The sequence below is a fragment of the Gracilinanus agilis genome, chromosome 4, assembly GCF_016433145.1.
Source record: "Gracilinanus agilis isolate LMUSP501 chromosome 4, AgileGrace, whole genome shotgun sequence".
NCBI lineage: Eukaryota > Metazoa > Chordata > Mammalia > Didelphimorphia > Didelphidae > Gracilinanus > Gracilinanus agilis.
In genome coordinates this window covers 140,663,061-140,679,486 of record NC_058133.1, presented here as the reverse complement: position 1 = coordinate 140,679,486, position 16,426 = coordinate 140,663,061, and the positions used below count along the sequence as shown (strand labels likewise).

The following is a 16,426-nucleotide window of genomic DNA, read 5'->3' as shown; positions in this document are numbered from 1 at the left end:
TATTATTAGTAGTAACCTCACAGAGTACAGTTTCACCCAAATATTAGCGTCCTAAACCAGATTTCAAGGGATTGAGATGTGTGAGAATTTAAGCTAATTGAGGGCAGAGTTTGCTTTTGCTTTTTCTAGCCTAGGTTTTTGGAGACTAGAAAAAAAATGAGATCCTTGTAAAAACATCTAACAGTTAACAAAAGGGGGGTCTATTTGACTATAGCAAGTTTCAGCAAGATAATCAGAATGCAGGAAGGGCAGTCAATTGAGAGTACAGCATTGATTCAGCCTAACAAAGCTTGACAGTATAGGTCATTCTGGTCTGCCAGTTAGTAATCTGAAGGAAACAACTACTTATGCCCTATCTTTTATCAAGCTCTCATGAAGATGGGTCAACAGCCTGGATCTTAGGAAGCATGAATTCAAATCCACCCTCAAACATGACCTTGGGGAAGTGACTGAAACTCTGCCTCAATTTCCTCATCTGTAAAATGGGGATTATATAGCATCTTCCCCCTAGAGTTATTGTAAAGTTCAAAGGAGATAATATCAAAAAAGTGCTTGGCACAGTACCTGGCACATGGTATGTAGTACATAAATACTAGGGTAGTAGTTGTAGTAGTAGTAGTAGTAGTAGTAGTAGTAGTAGTAGTAGTAGTAGTAGTAGTAGTAGTAGTAGTAGTAGTAGTAGTAGTAGTAGTAGTAGTAGTAGTAGTAGTAGTAGTAATACTCTGAATCAATTAAAACTCAAGGTGATTGTCATAGTGGGTTTTTTGTCATAGCTTTTAAATAAAAAATGAGTGCAGTTTTCATAGGGTAGGTTCTTAGGAAATGCTAGTGCAGCCTCAGGGTAAGATCCTAAGAAATATTGCTCCTATTATAATAGCACTTAGTATAATGTCTGATACAAAGTAAGTAGTTAATAATTGATTGTTGATGGAGTGAAGAATAAAGAAATAGAGGCATCAGGTTTCAATGACTTTCTTTTAGGAATTTGGCTATATAGGATTGCATTATATGATTATCTTCTAAGTGAGTCCCCTTAAGGAAAGCTATCCCAGGTTTAAGCTACTCTGTGGTTCTTAAAACCATAGCTCATGAGTCTCTATTAATGTGCTTGCTTGTAGTAATCATCTGAGAACACAAATGGTTCAAAGCAAAAGCATCAAAATGATAATTAAACCCATGGGAGCTAATCATGAGAGGGGTGAGGGGTTTTTTTTTTGTTCTTTTTTAAGGCTAGAGGTGTCTTTGGCATGTTCGTAATGAACAGAGAAGGAACCAGAAGAATCAATTGGAAGAAATTAAAGAGAAATTGTGGATGCAATTTTCCAGAGCAGATGAGAAGAGATCAAGGCTATAGAGAGAGGATGAGGAAAAGGGTTTAAGAACTCCTGCTTTAGTTCATCTTGAGCCCCCAGACAGTAGTTCCAATTATTAAAGAATCTATCTTGGTCTCTCTGGTGACTATATGTGGCCATATAAAATTTCCTACTACTCTTCTGTATGCTTTGACATCCATGTTCCACTCAGTTACATTTAACAGCTCCAAGGATATACACATACAATTACAGACAAACACATACACACAATCAGAACTGAAACATATGACCATGGGATCTTAAGAGAAACTGATTTCTTTAAATAGGAACAAATAGCAAAACAGAAACAAAATTATACTGGAGACAAAGATGGAAAATAAAACTCATTGCTCTCTTGGAAGAATGTAAGAGTGAAAATGAGAAAAGGTTTGGATGTCACCAGGTTTGTTCTTGGCTGCAGGGATATCTGCAGTCACTCTACAATTGCTGCATAGTTCAGCAGCTGTCCCTACTCCTTTGTAAAGAATGGGAATGGGATTAAGGAAGACCTGTGTTAGAATCCTGCCTTAGACCATAGTGTCTCAAGACTTAAATTTGCAGGCTATCCAGAAACTAGTGGAAAGATGCACAATAAGAGTTAATAAGTAACATGCTGCCAATGAAGAATTTTGCAGAACTTAAATGACACCATAAGAGATACATGATTGGAGAAGATTGGTCCCATATCATTAGCAAGGAATAACTTGATAGATAATCCTAGAGTAAGGCTACAGAATGTGGGTTAGATAGACCTCATCCTCCACCTTGAGTATTTACAAGTGAACATAGACAACCACAAGATAGGAAGGCATGAGTGGGTTGCGGGCTGTGTTGTTGAAGAAAATACATCAGAGAAACCACAATTCTGCCCAAACATGGAAGTAGAAAATCACAGAATTTGAGTATTAAATGGGACTTCACTGGCTATCTAATCCAATGCATACATAGAAGGAATATCTACTTTATATACCTGATAATTAATCACTTGGTCTCTACTTGAAGACCTCCAAGGAAGAAGAATCCATCACTTATCAAAGCATTTCATTCTACTTTTGAACAGCTCAAATTAAGAAGATTTTCCTGACATCAAGTTTAAATTTGCCTCTTTATAACTTTCCCCTAGAACTTGCCACTGGTTCTGGTGCCAAATAAAGCAAATCTAGCTTCCATCAGTGTGATCATCTTTTAAATACTTGAACACAATTATGAATTCCCATTAGCTGCCTTTTCTTCAGGCTGAACATGCCCAGCTACTTCAGTCAATTTTTATTTGACATAGATTCAAGATTATTCACTATTCTGGATGCTCTCCTCTAGGCATTCTACAACTAATCAATGTCCTTTTTCGATCATGATGCAGAGAACTGAACACAAAACTGATGGGGACAGAGTATCACCTCCTAAATCCTGGAAGCTATACCCTTTTTAATGCCACCCAAGATGGCAATATATTTTTTGTCTTTTCATATTGAGATTGCAGTTCACTAAAGCAAAAAGGTCTTTTTCAGAACTGCATGTCCATGTGAGGTTGATTTTTTTATATACAAGTGTCATTGTTCAGTTACTTTTTGTCATATTTGATTGATCCTATTTGGGGTTTTCTTGGCAGAGATTCTGCAGTGGTTTGACATTTACTTCTCTAGCTCATTTTATAGATGATAAACATTGAAGCGAATGGGGGTAAGTGATTTACTCAGTCACCCATCTGGTAAGTGTCTGAAGTTGCATTTGAACTCAGGAAGGTGAGTCTTCTTGATTCCAGGCCTGGCACTCTGTTTCAGCTTACTCCTCACATATACAAGTGTAAGACTTTACATTTATCAGTATTGAATTTATTAGATTCAACCCAATGTTCTAGCCTATCGATCTTTTTGGATTCTGACTCTATCATCAGCTATGTTAGCTATCCCTCTCAGCTTTGTGTCATCTGCAAATTTGATGGACATATCATCAACACATTTATCCAAGTCATTGATAAAAATGTTGAGCAGCCCAAGGCCAAGCACAGATCCCTGAAGGTACTCTATTGGAAATCTCCTGTCATATTGGCATTGAATCATTAACAACTTCTCTGTGAGAAATGCTATCCCATCAATTTTTTATCTGACCCACCATTTGACCCACATTTCTCCATCTTCTCCACAAGAATAGCACAAGACACTTTTATCAAAAGCATTGTTCCAATCTAAGTAAATTATATGCAAAGCATTCCTCTTATCTATCTGTTTAGAAATGCTGGCACAAAAGGAAATAAAGTTAGTCTGATAGGATCTTTTCTTGAGCAAGCCAAGATGGCTCTTTTTAATCTTTGCTTTCCTTTTTAGATTTTCATCTTTCACTTTAATGGTTCAAGAATTTACCAGGAATCAAAGTTAAATCTCTTAAGATTTTAGATTCTGTTCCCTTCCCCTTTTGAAAATTGGGATATGCCCTTCTCTAATCTTTTGGTCCCACTCCATTTCTCCTTGGTGATCTTTTTAATATGACTCAGAGTGACTCAACAATCACATCTTCTAGGACCTGAGAATGAAATTCATCTAGGCTTAGTGACTTGTACCAGAGCAGCCAAGTGATTCTTACTATGGTCATACAGCTTTTTGTTAGTCATTTTTATTCTGTTTTTTTCCCCCCAGTGTAAATTACTTTCCTTTTCAGAATAAAAGGAACAAATTAGAAATCAAAAAACTTTGCCTTCCTTCTAGGGTCAGTTGTTATCATCCAATCCAACAAAAGCATATCTCCTCATTTTTCTTTTATCAGCTGCTTCTGCTATTTATTCATTCATTAGCACCTTTCAACATGTATTATCACCATGACTCAGACCAATGTTAGGGCTTGCCTCTTGTTGTATAATGTTTTCACATCTTGCCAGGTTACAGATGATACCTCTCACAAAGCATCATATCATGGCCACTTATGGGTCACAAACCAGGAGAAGCCCTGTCCCTTCTTGGATCCTCCTTTTCTTCCCAATATAAGTGGGAGAGAAAAAAAAACACCCTTTGAAAATTACCCTGAGGTTCCTTTGCCAGTCCCTTCTCATTCTGAGCTCTAGACTTTCATTCATCTCACATTGATCAATTACTTCCATCTCCTATATGCTTTCTTTTTTAACAATCCAAATTGGCTTGCTACTTCCCTGGGTATCCACATTGGTTTCTTTCTGACAAATTCCATTGTTCCTCTTTGTTAGAATTGTTCCCCATGGTGTCTTTAGAATTTCATTTTTGAGCATTGTCTGTGCTTTCTGGACTGACTTCCCTTATTCTAACACTCCCTCACTTCCTCTCTCCAAGCACTTTGTTCATTTCTTACCTCTCCCAGTATTTCAGTTGTCTGCTCCTTCTAAGCAGCTATTTGGAACACTGAACAGAGAAGTGAACTTGCAGTCAGGAAGACCCAAGTTCAAATACAGTCTTAGACATTGACTAGCTGTGTGATCTTGGAAATTTAACTTTTGTTAGTTTCTTCATTAATAACATGAGAATAATTAATAGCACCTACCTCCCAGGATTTTTAGAAAGATAAAGTGAGAAAGATTTTAAAGTGCCATAAGAAAGCTAGCTATTATCATTATCTCTAAGATATAAGCAGAGTGATTCGGTCTCATAGATGGGAGATCCTGGGTTCAAATCTGGCCTCAGACACTTCCCAGCCGTGTGACCCTGGGGAAGTCACTTAACCCCCATTGCCTAGCCCTTACCACTCTTCTCCCTTGGAACCAATACACAGTATTGATTCCAAGATGGAAGGTAAGGGTTTTAAAAAAAAAAAGATGTAAGCACAGAGTTTATATCCTTTGGCTGATTTCCAGTAATGTAGACTGTGATCTCTTCATTTAAATAGTTATGACATAACTATGTATATAAAAATAGATATAAAATAGAGTTTTAAATAATTTTTTATTTTCATCTTTATCATCTCTTTTCTTTTTCATGTTTATATATTTAGATATTAGCATTTGTCCAAATTTATTTATTTTTAAAATGAAGGAACAAGGAGAATAAGGTAGAATCTGGATGAGTCAGCAAAGACTTAGTAAGATATAAAAAGTTTGAGATCAGTGTAGGCAGGAAAGTACACTGTCTAGGGTAGAATATCAAAATGAGACTCTGGAAGTCTGAGCCAAGATCTGAAGACCAAAGTGCTAGAATCAGTTTTCAGGAAGGATCAAATAGAACAGCAGATGAAATTGCCACAACCAGGTCACTTCTGACTCTACGTCCTTCTGAAATGGCATCAGTAGGTTACAAGGCACTGATTTAATTTTTTAAAGAATTTGTGCCTAGGGGAGACAGGTAAAACTTGATATCATAATAACAGATCTCAAAATGTGGTCTGTGGACCTCTTAAGATCCTCACGACCTCTCAAGGAATTCTCAAAACTGTTCTTATAATAATACATTTTTTGCTATTGAAACACTCCTCCCTGTTTCAACCCATACTTGTGTGAGATCATATTTTCTTTATGTACTTCAACTAAAACATCTCTCAAGACCTTAAAAGAGATTTTCAGAAATAGGTAAAACCATACCTCTCTTCTTGCTAATTTTGTTTTGGGAACTGTAGTTTTTTTCCATAAAAACATGTTGTTTGTATTAGTATATAATGGGTTTATTAATTATTTTGACTGAATTTATAAGTATTTTAACTAGTCTTAATTTCTAATAGAGTAAATAGGAATACATATAACCAACATAAACAAAAGCTCTTTGGTGTCCTCAGTAATTCTGAACAGTGTGACGTGGTCCTGAAACCAAAAAGTTTCACAATAACAGAAGTCTAAAAGTTACAATATTTCATTTAAAATCTAGAACTGAAAAAAATTAAGGAACAACTATTTGGAACCAAAACTTATAATTGGACCTGTCATGTTCTTTTGTTATTGTTGTTTTTAATGAGCCAGAAATATAGGAAATGACCATATGTTTAAGGAAATTTGAGGCAATCACATTTTAATTACACTAATAATTGGTAAGTCAGGAGCAAACATACTTTTGCAGGGGTGAAGATGAATATATAAAAATCTGCTTGTAAACATTCAATACCATTATTTCACTAATTTCACACATAATCATAATGTGAGTATGCCTTACTTTTGCACCAATATTTCTTAGGTCAAGAAACTCTTACTTTTAACATATACAACATATTTTATGTTCTAATTTCTAAGTGTATTTTACTTACTTGACGCCTAAACAGATTATTAGCATAATGTCTCTTTTCATATTTTGTTTCCTCTCTCTTGGGATTCAGCTTATTTTGGGGCCTATATGCTCGATCTCTTGACTAGACAGAGCTTTAATTTTTTCCTAATAGTGACACAGCCTAATCAGAGATGAAATCTCAAAGTAACATGTTAGAGAGTCTCTCCATTGCTGGAATATCCATGGTATCCCTTAAATACAAAGGAGAAAATAATATAATTAGTGATTTTTATGTAGGCTATATCATTGTGAGAAATCATGTAAGAAATTTTCTCATTTTCAAATTAAGATGTTGCTATTCAGTTTAAATCCTTCCATAAAATAATATTTCATATATTAGAGAGAGAGTGTAATATAGTGTCTAGATAACTGGGCTTTTGAGTCAGGAATCCTCAAAGATCTGACCTGAAATATGCTGACTTTGTGACCCTCAGCCAATAACTTCACCTTCACTGCTTCAGGTAAATTACAAATTACAGTGTCAAACTCCCGATATTTAGAGGTGCCGTCTCTATCCATTTGGTGTAATTGGGATTATGGGGGTTGGAATAGTAATGGCATTTTCCAAAAATGCCAAAATCTACCTTTTATTTTGTAGCATATACGGATATGGATATATGATCCCGAAAATTCAAGTCCTCTTGAGCTGTCACAAACTGCAGCAATTCCTTCCATGGTAAGATTACTATTTATTTATTTTATAAATATAATTATCTTGCAGTTGCTGTCGATATGACAAATTCTCTTTCTCGTAGAGAATGCAAAAACACTCTTTGGGTAGTAGACTTGAACCCATGGTGCTCTGGGACAATAGAATATATTATCACAATGTATGGCATTTCTATAATTTATAACTATATGGCTAACATGCTTCCCCCCAAAAAAAGGAAACAGATTTCCAAAAATTAATAAACATTTCCCAGAAATGTTTGATAAATATCCTTTTTGTTTGCCCTGAAACCACCTTTAACAACAGTTAACAGATACCTGTATGGGTTCATCCCGAAGTAAATCCAGAATGAAATATATTAGAGTTGGCTACAACTTTAAAGGTTGTCTAGTCTTATCTAGTAGCCAGTAGCAAGAATCTTCTCTAAGACTTCGCTGACAAGGGACCATTTGGTCTGTGCTTTATTCTAAAAACTGCTAATTAAGAAGTGCAACTACTCTATCCTTGTTTAATCCTATTGCTCTAATTCCTTTGATCCAAAATGGATACCTAGATAAAAATTCCTTTCTCTTGATATCCTTACTTGTATTCTCATATTCCTCTGTTTAAATTCAGTGGTCTGTCCCTTCCACTGTACTCTCTAGAATGCCTGCTTTGTTGTTTGTAAGCTCCCTTTCGTCCTCACTTTTCCCTATACTTTTTACATATTCTCATGCTAAATGAAACATGGTATATACCTGATGACACCATATCTTTTCCTACCTGGTTCACAGTTTTCCTTGTTACACTAATCCTTGCCATTGGTGTCAGTATTGACACCAGTTGACATTGAGGGACCCTCTAACACTGGCCTCTCAGATGATCATGATCAGTGTTCACATTTTAGATTTAACCATCTCTGAAAATTGCTTCCTTCTCTATGATCTTAAATTCTACATTTCTAAGACCACAATTCCCTGAATTTCCATCCTCTTGCTGTATCATTCTTGTTAAAAGGTTCTTCATATCTATTATAATCTTAATCCCAAAGTGAGAAGACTTCTTGGGGTATGGTGAAGAAAGAAATCCAGAAAGTTAGGAGAAAAACTAGTGGACAACCACCAAAAGCTTTTTGCTTAAATATGCTTTGATTGAATTGTGTACATACAAAGCAAGCTGAGCAGATATTATTTGACACACTGCTAATTCTCCCAGAGCTATCCAAGTTCTTTTGAACAGTATCGATTAATACTTGTGTCCCAAAATGACCCTTTGTGTGTATTGCTTGACAGATGTAAAAGTAAAATGCTTTTGGAAGAATTGGTTTTCCCACTGACACTATCCAAATCCCATTTTCTTTTCTAGCTCCAAAATTTTGCTTCCATTTCTGAACCTCTTTGTCATTATATGCTTTTTCTAAATCTGTGGTATCTTTAACAGAGAGATTCATAAAGCAAGATGGAGCATTTTACGCAGCATATCATGCAGCTATATCCACCCTACGATTTCCTCTGGCAATTAAGCCTTGTCCTAAAGAATGCCCTTTGCAGTGAATCACTGCCAACTCCTTTGTTAGTTGGAGACATGACACTAATTCTCAAATTATTTCTGCATGAGTGATTTTTTTTCCTGCTAGATGTTAAAAATCCTCTCTGAAGCCAGAGAGAATTGATAGCATGGCAAATTTCAAATGCATACTTGGAATCAGTGAAAATATTTGCACATTTGTCTTTTGCAAACTCACATGCGTGTTTTAGAGCAATTAATTCTGCTCCCTGAGCACTTGGGTTTCTAGGTAGTGAAGCAAACCATAGGATCTCAAATTCACTTACTACTGTAGCATCTGTAAATTTTATTCCATTCTGCATTTATAATGATCAATCTGGGAATAAGATCAAGTCAGGGTTGTCAAAAGGTGTGTCTGACAGATTTTCTCAGGGTCTTTCTATTAATGCACTACAGTTTCATAATTGTGCAATGGTTCCTCCTATGTTAGCTAATTGGGTAATACTGTAGCTGGATTTAAGGTGTTGCATCTCTTAAGTGTTATATGTTCATTCCCCAAAAACACTATGTTATATTTAGTCAGGCATTGATCTGAAAATGCCTGTGTCCTGACCTTTTTTTTTTTAATTTTAAACCCTTAACTTCTATGTATTAACTTATAGGTGGAAGATTGGTAAGGGTAGGCAATGGGGGTCAAGTGACTTGCCCAGGGTCACACAGCTGGGAAGTGTCTGAGGCCAGATTTGAACCTAGGACCTCCTGTCTCTAGGCCTGGCTCTCAATCCACTGAGCTACCCAGCTGCCCCTGTCCTGACCTTTTGTAGAAGTGCCTTGACTTCATGTGAACAATAAACTGTCAATGGGCAGCCTAACACTAAATCTGCAGATTTGGTAACAAGCAATGCAGTTGCTGCCACTCCTCTTAAGCATGGAGCTATTCCTGCTGCTATGGGATCTAGTTGACTGGAATAATATGCAATAATATGTTGGTTTCGTCCTAAGTTCTAGGTCAAAACTCCTGAAGCTGTTCTCTTTCACTTGTAGCCAGAAAGTGAGAATGGTTTTGAATAATTAGGGATACCAAGAGCAGGAACTGATAATATTGTTTCCTTTAACTTTGCAATTGCTTGCAAATGCTCTGGTTTTAGCTTCAGTCGGTCTTTCTCAGTGTCTTTCATTAAAGTAGTCAGTGGTTTCGTAAGTTCACCATAATTGGGTATCCATTGTCTGCAAAAAAAAAAAAAAAAGATGGCACCGAGTTGCCGTTTGGTCTTAGGGGCACTCAGCTTTTGTATGTCTACTACTCTTTTTTGGGAGATGCTTCTGGACCCCTCAGACAGCATGAACCCTAAATACTCTATGCAAAGATAACACCATCGAAGTTTAGCTTTTGATATTTTGTGTCCCCTCTTGTAGAGCTCACACAGAAGACATTTACTATCACATTGGCACACTTTTGCAGATGGTGATGTTAGAAGTAGATCATCTACAAAGTGAATGAGCTTACTGTCCTCAAACTGGATATTTTTCAAATCTTTAAGATTTGGGAAAACAATGAAGGACTTTCACAGGCTCCCTGTGGCAAACGGGACCATGAATATTGATTTCCCTGCCACGTGAATACTGTTATCTTCTGTAAGTCTTTGTGTATTGGTATTGAGAAAAATGCAGAACATAAATCAACCACAGTAAAATATTTTGCATGACCTGGGATAGATGAAAGGATGGTAGCAGGACTTGATACAACTGGATAAGATTTTACCTCCATGATCATTAACAGCTCTTAAATCTTGAATGAATTGTCCTTTGGCATCTAGCTTCAGTTTTTTAACAGGTAAAATTGGGGTGTTATGTTCAGAGATGCATGGCATTATTATGCCTTGCTACAATAATGAGTTTATTATCGGGGTGATCCCATCAATGGCCTCTTTACTAAGTGGGTACTGTGGAATGAATGGTGGTTGACCTCCTTTAGTCAGTACTTTAACAGGGGGTGCTGATTTTAATAAACCTATATCTGTAGAATCTGTAGCCCATAAGCCTTCTGGAATATCATCTGGTATCTGACAGATGCTATTTCCTTCCCACCTCTGACTCTACTGTATCCAGGTATAATATAGGGAAAAGTTTCAGGGTTTCTTCTGGGTGTTTCAAAGAAATATCTCCAGTTGGTGTACATACTATGGTTGCTCTCAATTTACAAAGAATATTCCTATCCACTAGATTCATTAGGGAATTTGGCATTAAGAGGAAAGAGTGTTCTACACTTAGAAGTCTAAGTGAAACCATTCTTGGTTTTAATTTCTTTACTCTTTGTGGTTTTCCCATCACACCTACAACTTCCATTGAACCCACTGCTTTGCACTCTTCAGGGGATTTCTGCAACACAGATTTGGAAGTACCTGTGTCCAAGAGACAATCATAAACTTGGGTTCCTATTTTTAAGGTTACATGGGGATCTGTGCTATTTTCTAGAGAATGGACAAGTATTACAGGAGCTAAAACACTAGGATCAGGAAAACTAAACATTTGTTCTTGTTCCTCATTCTCTAATTCTTCATTGATTTCTCCTCTACTAATTTGCCATGTCTTTAAAATCTCTTTATCATTTTCATTAGTTCTTATCTCATTGCCCATACTTCCCTAGTCCATTTTCTCCATATACTAGATCTTTAACTGCACCTTCATAATGAAATTGCACCTTTTTGCATATTGAGTTTTTGGGGATTCCACCAGCTACCTGGGAATATTTTAGATGAGCACCTAATTTGATATAGTTTTGTATGTAATTCAGGTCTGGGGCTCGTTGTGAATTATAGTAGCATCCAGTATCAAAATAATTTGGGTAGTTTGGTCTCCCATACTGGAATGCATTATTAAACCCATTATTGAATCTGTTGTTAAACTCATAATTTCCATATCCATTTTGTCTGAATCCATTAAAGCAATTAAATCTATTACCTCAGTTTCCCCTGAAGTTTTGTCCAAAGGACATGAGATGACCAGATCTGTCACAAAGATAACATATTGTGATTTTTTTGTATTGTCTGGGGTTGTAGTTATTTCTGGGTTGTCTATAAGTTCTTAGTGCAGCTACTGTTTTTTCCTGTACTTCACTGGATTTCAGTTTTTGTTTAAGTTCTCTGATTTCTTTTGTTAATTTATCAATTATATCATTTTCCTCTTCTGATTGCCTAGTCTTTCTCACCTTGGAAAATATAATTAGCAATTCTCCGAATTTCATCAAAACCAATTTGGACAGGGGCAGCTGGGTAGCTCGGTGGATTGAGAGCCAGGCCTAGAGACAGGAGGTCCTAGGTTCAAATCCGGCCTCAGACACTTCCCAGCTATGTGACCCTGGGCAAGTCACTTGACCCCCATTGCCTACCCTTACCACTCTTCCACCTATAAGTCAATACACAGAAGTTAAGGGTTTAAAAAATAAAAAAAATAAACAATTTGGACAGTAAACGGAAAATAATTTCAGATCACAGGGCATGCTTTTTTCACAAACTGCCTATGAATGTGATTTACATTTTCCTCTGTTAAAATATCCAACCCAACCCATTTTTCTGTATAGTCAATAATTCTATCAAGGAAAGTGGAGGGAATCTCTCCCACTTCCTGCTTTGGGCATTCAAATTTAGACCAGTTTCCTGGGTGTCTGGAATTTTGCTTCATAGTTTCAATTATTGCCTCCTTGGCTGTAACTTAGTCTCTGTACGCCACAAACAAGTTAGCTTCCCACCCAGGATCCTTGGTTGGCCAATTGGCAATTTGAGGGTTCCTATTAGTGTCCTCTATAATCTGCTGTTTCTTGTTCTTTGTCAATAATTCATCTATAAGGATGTCAAAGTCCAAATAAGAAAAATTATAAAGCTTAATTAAGCACTTGAACTGCTTTACAACTCCCATTGGTTCTTCTTAATTTTGGGGGGGTATTTTTTTCTTAAAATTGTCTATATCAGCTTGTGCAATCTTTTATGACATATGAGATTCAGTATACCACACTCTGGGGACACTATGGGTACCTCCCATAAAGGAAACAATGCTTTTCAATGCTTCCATTTCCATTTCTAATTTAGTTGATTTATCTGATTTAGTTGCACCCTCTAGTTTAGTTGCTTTCATGTTCTTTGCTTTCTGCCTTTGTCCCTTTAGCCTTGAGTAATTCCTCATATTGAGTTTCCATTCTATCTAGTTTAGTCTCTAGGTAGTTCACTTTTAATGTTAGATCATTCTTTGCATTAGCTTGCTTGATGTTTGCTTTCAAATATTTAAAAATGACTGCCAAAGATTTGATCATTATGTAAAAGCACAAGAGAACCAATAGTAGCACAGGGAGATAAGAGATTAGTTCCAGAAGTGTCAATGAGAGTAATGGCATTAGAAAGTCATAGGCAAGTGAATTTTGTATACATAAATATATATATATATATATACATATATATATATATGTATAAGTATAATAGAGAAAAAGAGATTTGGCAGAAAAGCCATATCTAATAGAAAAAGTCCCATGGAGATTTTATGCAGCTAATTCACCAGCTTTTCTGAGAGCACAGAACCTTTGAATCAATATGACTGAGAGATGGGTTTTGTAACCACCTAGAGTTCAGCTCACTGTTACTACAGTTCACAGTAAAACTGTCAGCTCTAGCTGTTGCTTCAATGGACCCCCTGCTGTGATAATGCTTCCAACTGTCACGGTTGACAGTTGGTCCCTTAAAATCAGATTTTCTGGTTCTTTGTCCTATTTAACTCACCAAAAATATAAAAATTATAACTCAATGAATTGATTATGGATATAAACTGATTTGATACTCTGTCGTGCTTACAAAGCATCTTCGGTTTGTATAAGTGAAGTGAAGCTCATAAGTGAACTCTCTTCGGGGCCAGGTGCAAGGACTCTAAGGAGACTCTTGTTATACAAAAATAAACTATTTATTGAGAATATAAGGATATAAAAGGATTTCTAACTCTAAGGGATTCTAACTCCACCCAAATAAAACTCCCTGGTTCTGCAAGGAACCACTTCTCCTATTTTCACAGGCTACACTGATCCTTCCTGATCTGACTAACCCAAATTTCCCTATTCTACAATAAACTAACACTATTATCCTTATAAGAAGTATATAATTCTCAACTTTGTCTCCAAGTTATAAAATAACAAAGGTCACTTAGCTGAGCCTCAGCAAGAACCAAGTTAGGACTCTGAACCTTTATTAGCCTCAGAGTCCAAACCAAAGACCAGGTCTTTCTTTGGTCTCCTCAGAGATAAAACAATCTTTGAAACAGCAATTGACCATTGCTAGTGTTTCCCAAGTTGGAAAAGGAAATCACTTAGCTCCTTCAAGCTTTTCCCTCCTTTCGTTCTATCTTCAGACAGCGAGGAGAGAGAAAAGATGTTATCTGCTCCCAGCACTCAGAGAGAGAGACACTGCCACTCCAAGAGAGCAAGTGCCACAGAAAAACTGTTACATCTCCCACGCATACTGTCTCAGATCTGTTTCAAACATTAATTCTTTCTCAAGCCAGCTTCTCTACTTCTTATCTCTAAACCAGTGATTCCCAAAGTGGGCACCACTGCCCCTTGGTGGGTGCTGCAGCAATCTAGGAGGGTGGTGATGGCCACAGGTGCATTTATCTTTCCTATTAATTGCTATTAACATTTTTTAAAAATTAATTTCCAGGGGGCTAAGTAATATTTTTTCAGGAAAGGGGGCAGTAGGACAAAAAGTTTGGGAACCACTGCTCTAGACTAATGTAACAAGACTTAATTTCTAATATTATCCTCATATGAGATTCTAAGAAGATTTAGATCCATTCATCTAAGACTTGTTTAATGCACTTCTTCTGTCTCTTACTTCTCCTTACAAAGCACTTCTTCCCAGACCATCTTCTCTTAATGTTGCATTTCTGGACATAGTTTCCCTTATCTTTATCTCTCTCCTACCTAGGGAGCAGTTCAAATATCCTCCTTACTCCCCACTACAATCTTCAGAACCTCCTTCTGCTAACTGAGTAACCTTTCCTTCTTTGAGGTTCCTTTGAACCCACATAGCTTATCCAGATCCTGGTTGCATTTATTTTGTTTACCTACTGGATCAAAGTCATTTCCCTTCCTTCCCTCCTTTTTCAAAAAGTTTAATACCTAGCTCATAGCATTCCTCTTCAGCCCAACCCCTACCCTTTTACTTTGAGGCATATGTGTGTATATATTACATGACTATCTGTTTACATTTGTATGAGTTTGTATATGCATTTTATATACACATGTGAATGTATATATGCACATGCCTATGCCTTGAAAGGAGAGATTGTATGCTTATTTGATAGTTATTGAGAGTTATAGGTATAAATTTATAGATATCTGGTGGGCAGCATACTACTGGTAGCACTTGTCATTACAAAAAGAGGTCAGCAAATCTGAAATATTTTTTCTTTCAAGTTCAGCAACTCCTGGAAGTACTTTGTGAGGAGATAACCAGCAAACCTCTGTGTGATACAAGAGATTACCACGATTATTCCCCTTCTGATTTCACTAACCATTTCTTGAATAGCGATTAAAAACTAGATTAAAGTAGAAGTAAGCATAATTATTTCCTTGTGTTGATCTTGGGAGGTTAAGGTAGATTTAGAAATAATAATTGTTACTGTTTAATTAATCAGTTCATTTGATCAACATAGCTAATCAAGTCAATGATTTTTAAATGTTTTAATTAAAAGATGCATAATAAAATAAATAAATCACAACAACCAAAAAACATAACAGCTTTACAGCAAAAACCATGTTTTAATTTCTTTAAATAGTAACCATTTATGATGCACTCTAAGAATGGGGGAAAGCCAAAGCAAAGATACAGAAAAAGGGAAAGGAGTGTTTTGTATGAGGAATAGCAAGAAGGCTAATGTGGCTGGTCCATAAAAAGTAAGAAGGATAATATTATATAAGGAGGCTGGAGAAATAATTTGGAGCCAAGTTGTGAAAGGCTTTAAAAATCAAAGATATATATATTTCATCCTAGAATAAACAGGACCACAAGAGTTCATTGGGTAGGGGAATAAAGGCCTGAACTCCAGGACAAATCCCTTTGGCAACTATGAAGGATGGGTCAGAGAGAGAAGAGACTTGAGGCAAAAGGTAATCAACTAGGAGTTTATTTCAGTAGTTCAGGCAAAAACAGGAGGGTCTAAACTGGGTAGTGGCTAAGAGAGAAAAGAGAAGTAATATTGATAGAAGGGATTTTATGGAAGTAGAAATGATAAGACTTAGCAACTAAATCGGATACCTAGGGTGAGAGAGAGTGAGGAATCCAGGATGACTCCCAAGTTATGAACCTGAAAGACTGGAAGGATAGCAGTGCCATAGATAGCAGGAATAAGGCTTGGAGAGAAAAATAGTGATTTCTGCAATGCAAATGCCATCTAAGCCCTCCACATCTTGTTGTCTTGTACTAGTCTATTAAAAATATAAATGGAAGTACAGTTTTTTACTTACTGGCCATTGCCCAGTGATTTGGCTAGTGGTAAGGGGGTGCAGTTATGAATACCCTGTGATAGTATTGGCAACTCTTGTATCACGGTTATCACTACCTCAAAAACCAATACTTGGTATGGAAAGTGAGACATTAGGAACTTGCACAGTAGGGAAGGGACAGAGTCAGGGATATTGGGTGATAATGGGTGAAAAAAGTGGTAGAGTTGTGTGG

The 16,426-nt window shown here is 36.6% G+C and overlaps 1 protein-coding gene across 1 annotated transcript in view; it reads left to right on the top strand.

Annotated features, from left to right (window-relative positions):
- The window catches only part of CATSPERE (catsper channel auxiliary subunit epsilon), a 177,140-nt gene that overhangs the window by 71,680 nt on the left and 89,034 nt on the right, over positions 1-16,426 (top strand). The window contains exons 6-7 of the mRNA XM_044674979.1: positions 3,247-3,370; positions 7,158-7,235. Coding sequence (XP_044530914.1) covers positions 3,247-3,370; positions 7,158-7,235 — 202 coding nt within the window. The remainder of the gene's footprint in view (positions 1-3,246; positions 3,371-7,157; positions 7,236-16,426) is intronic.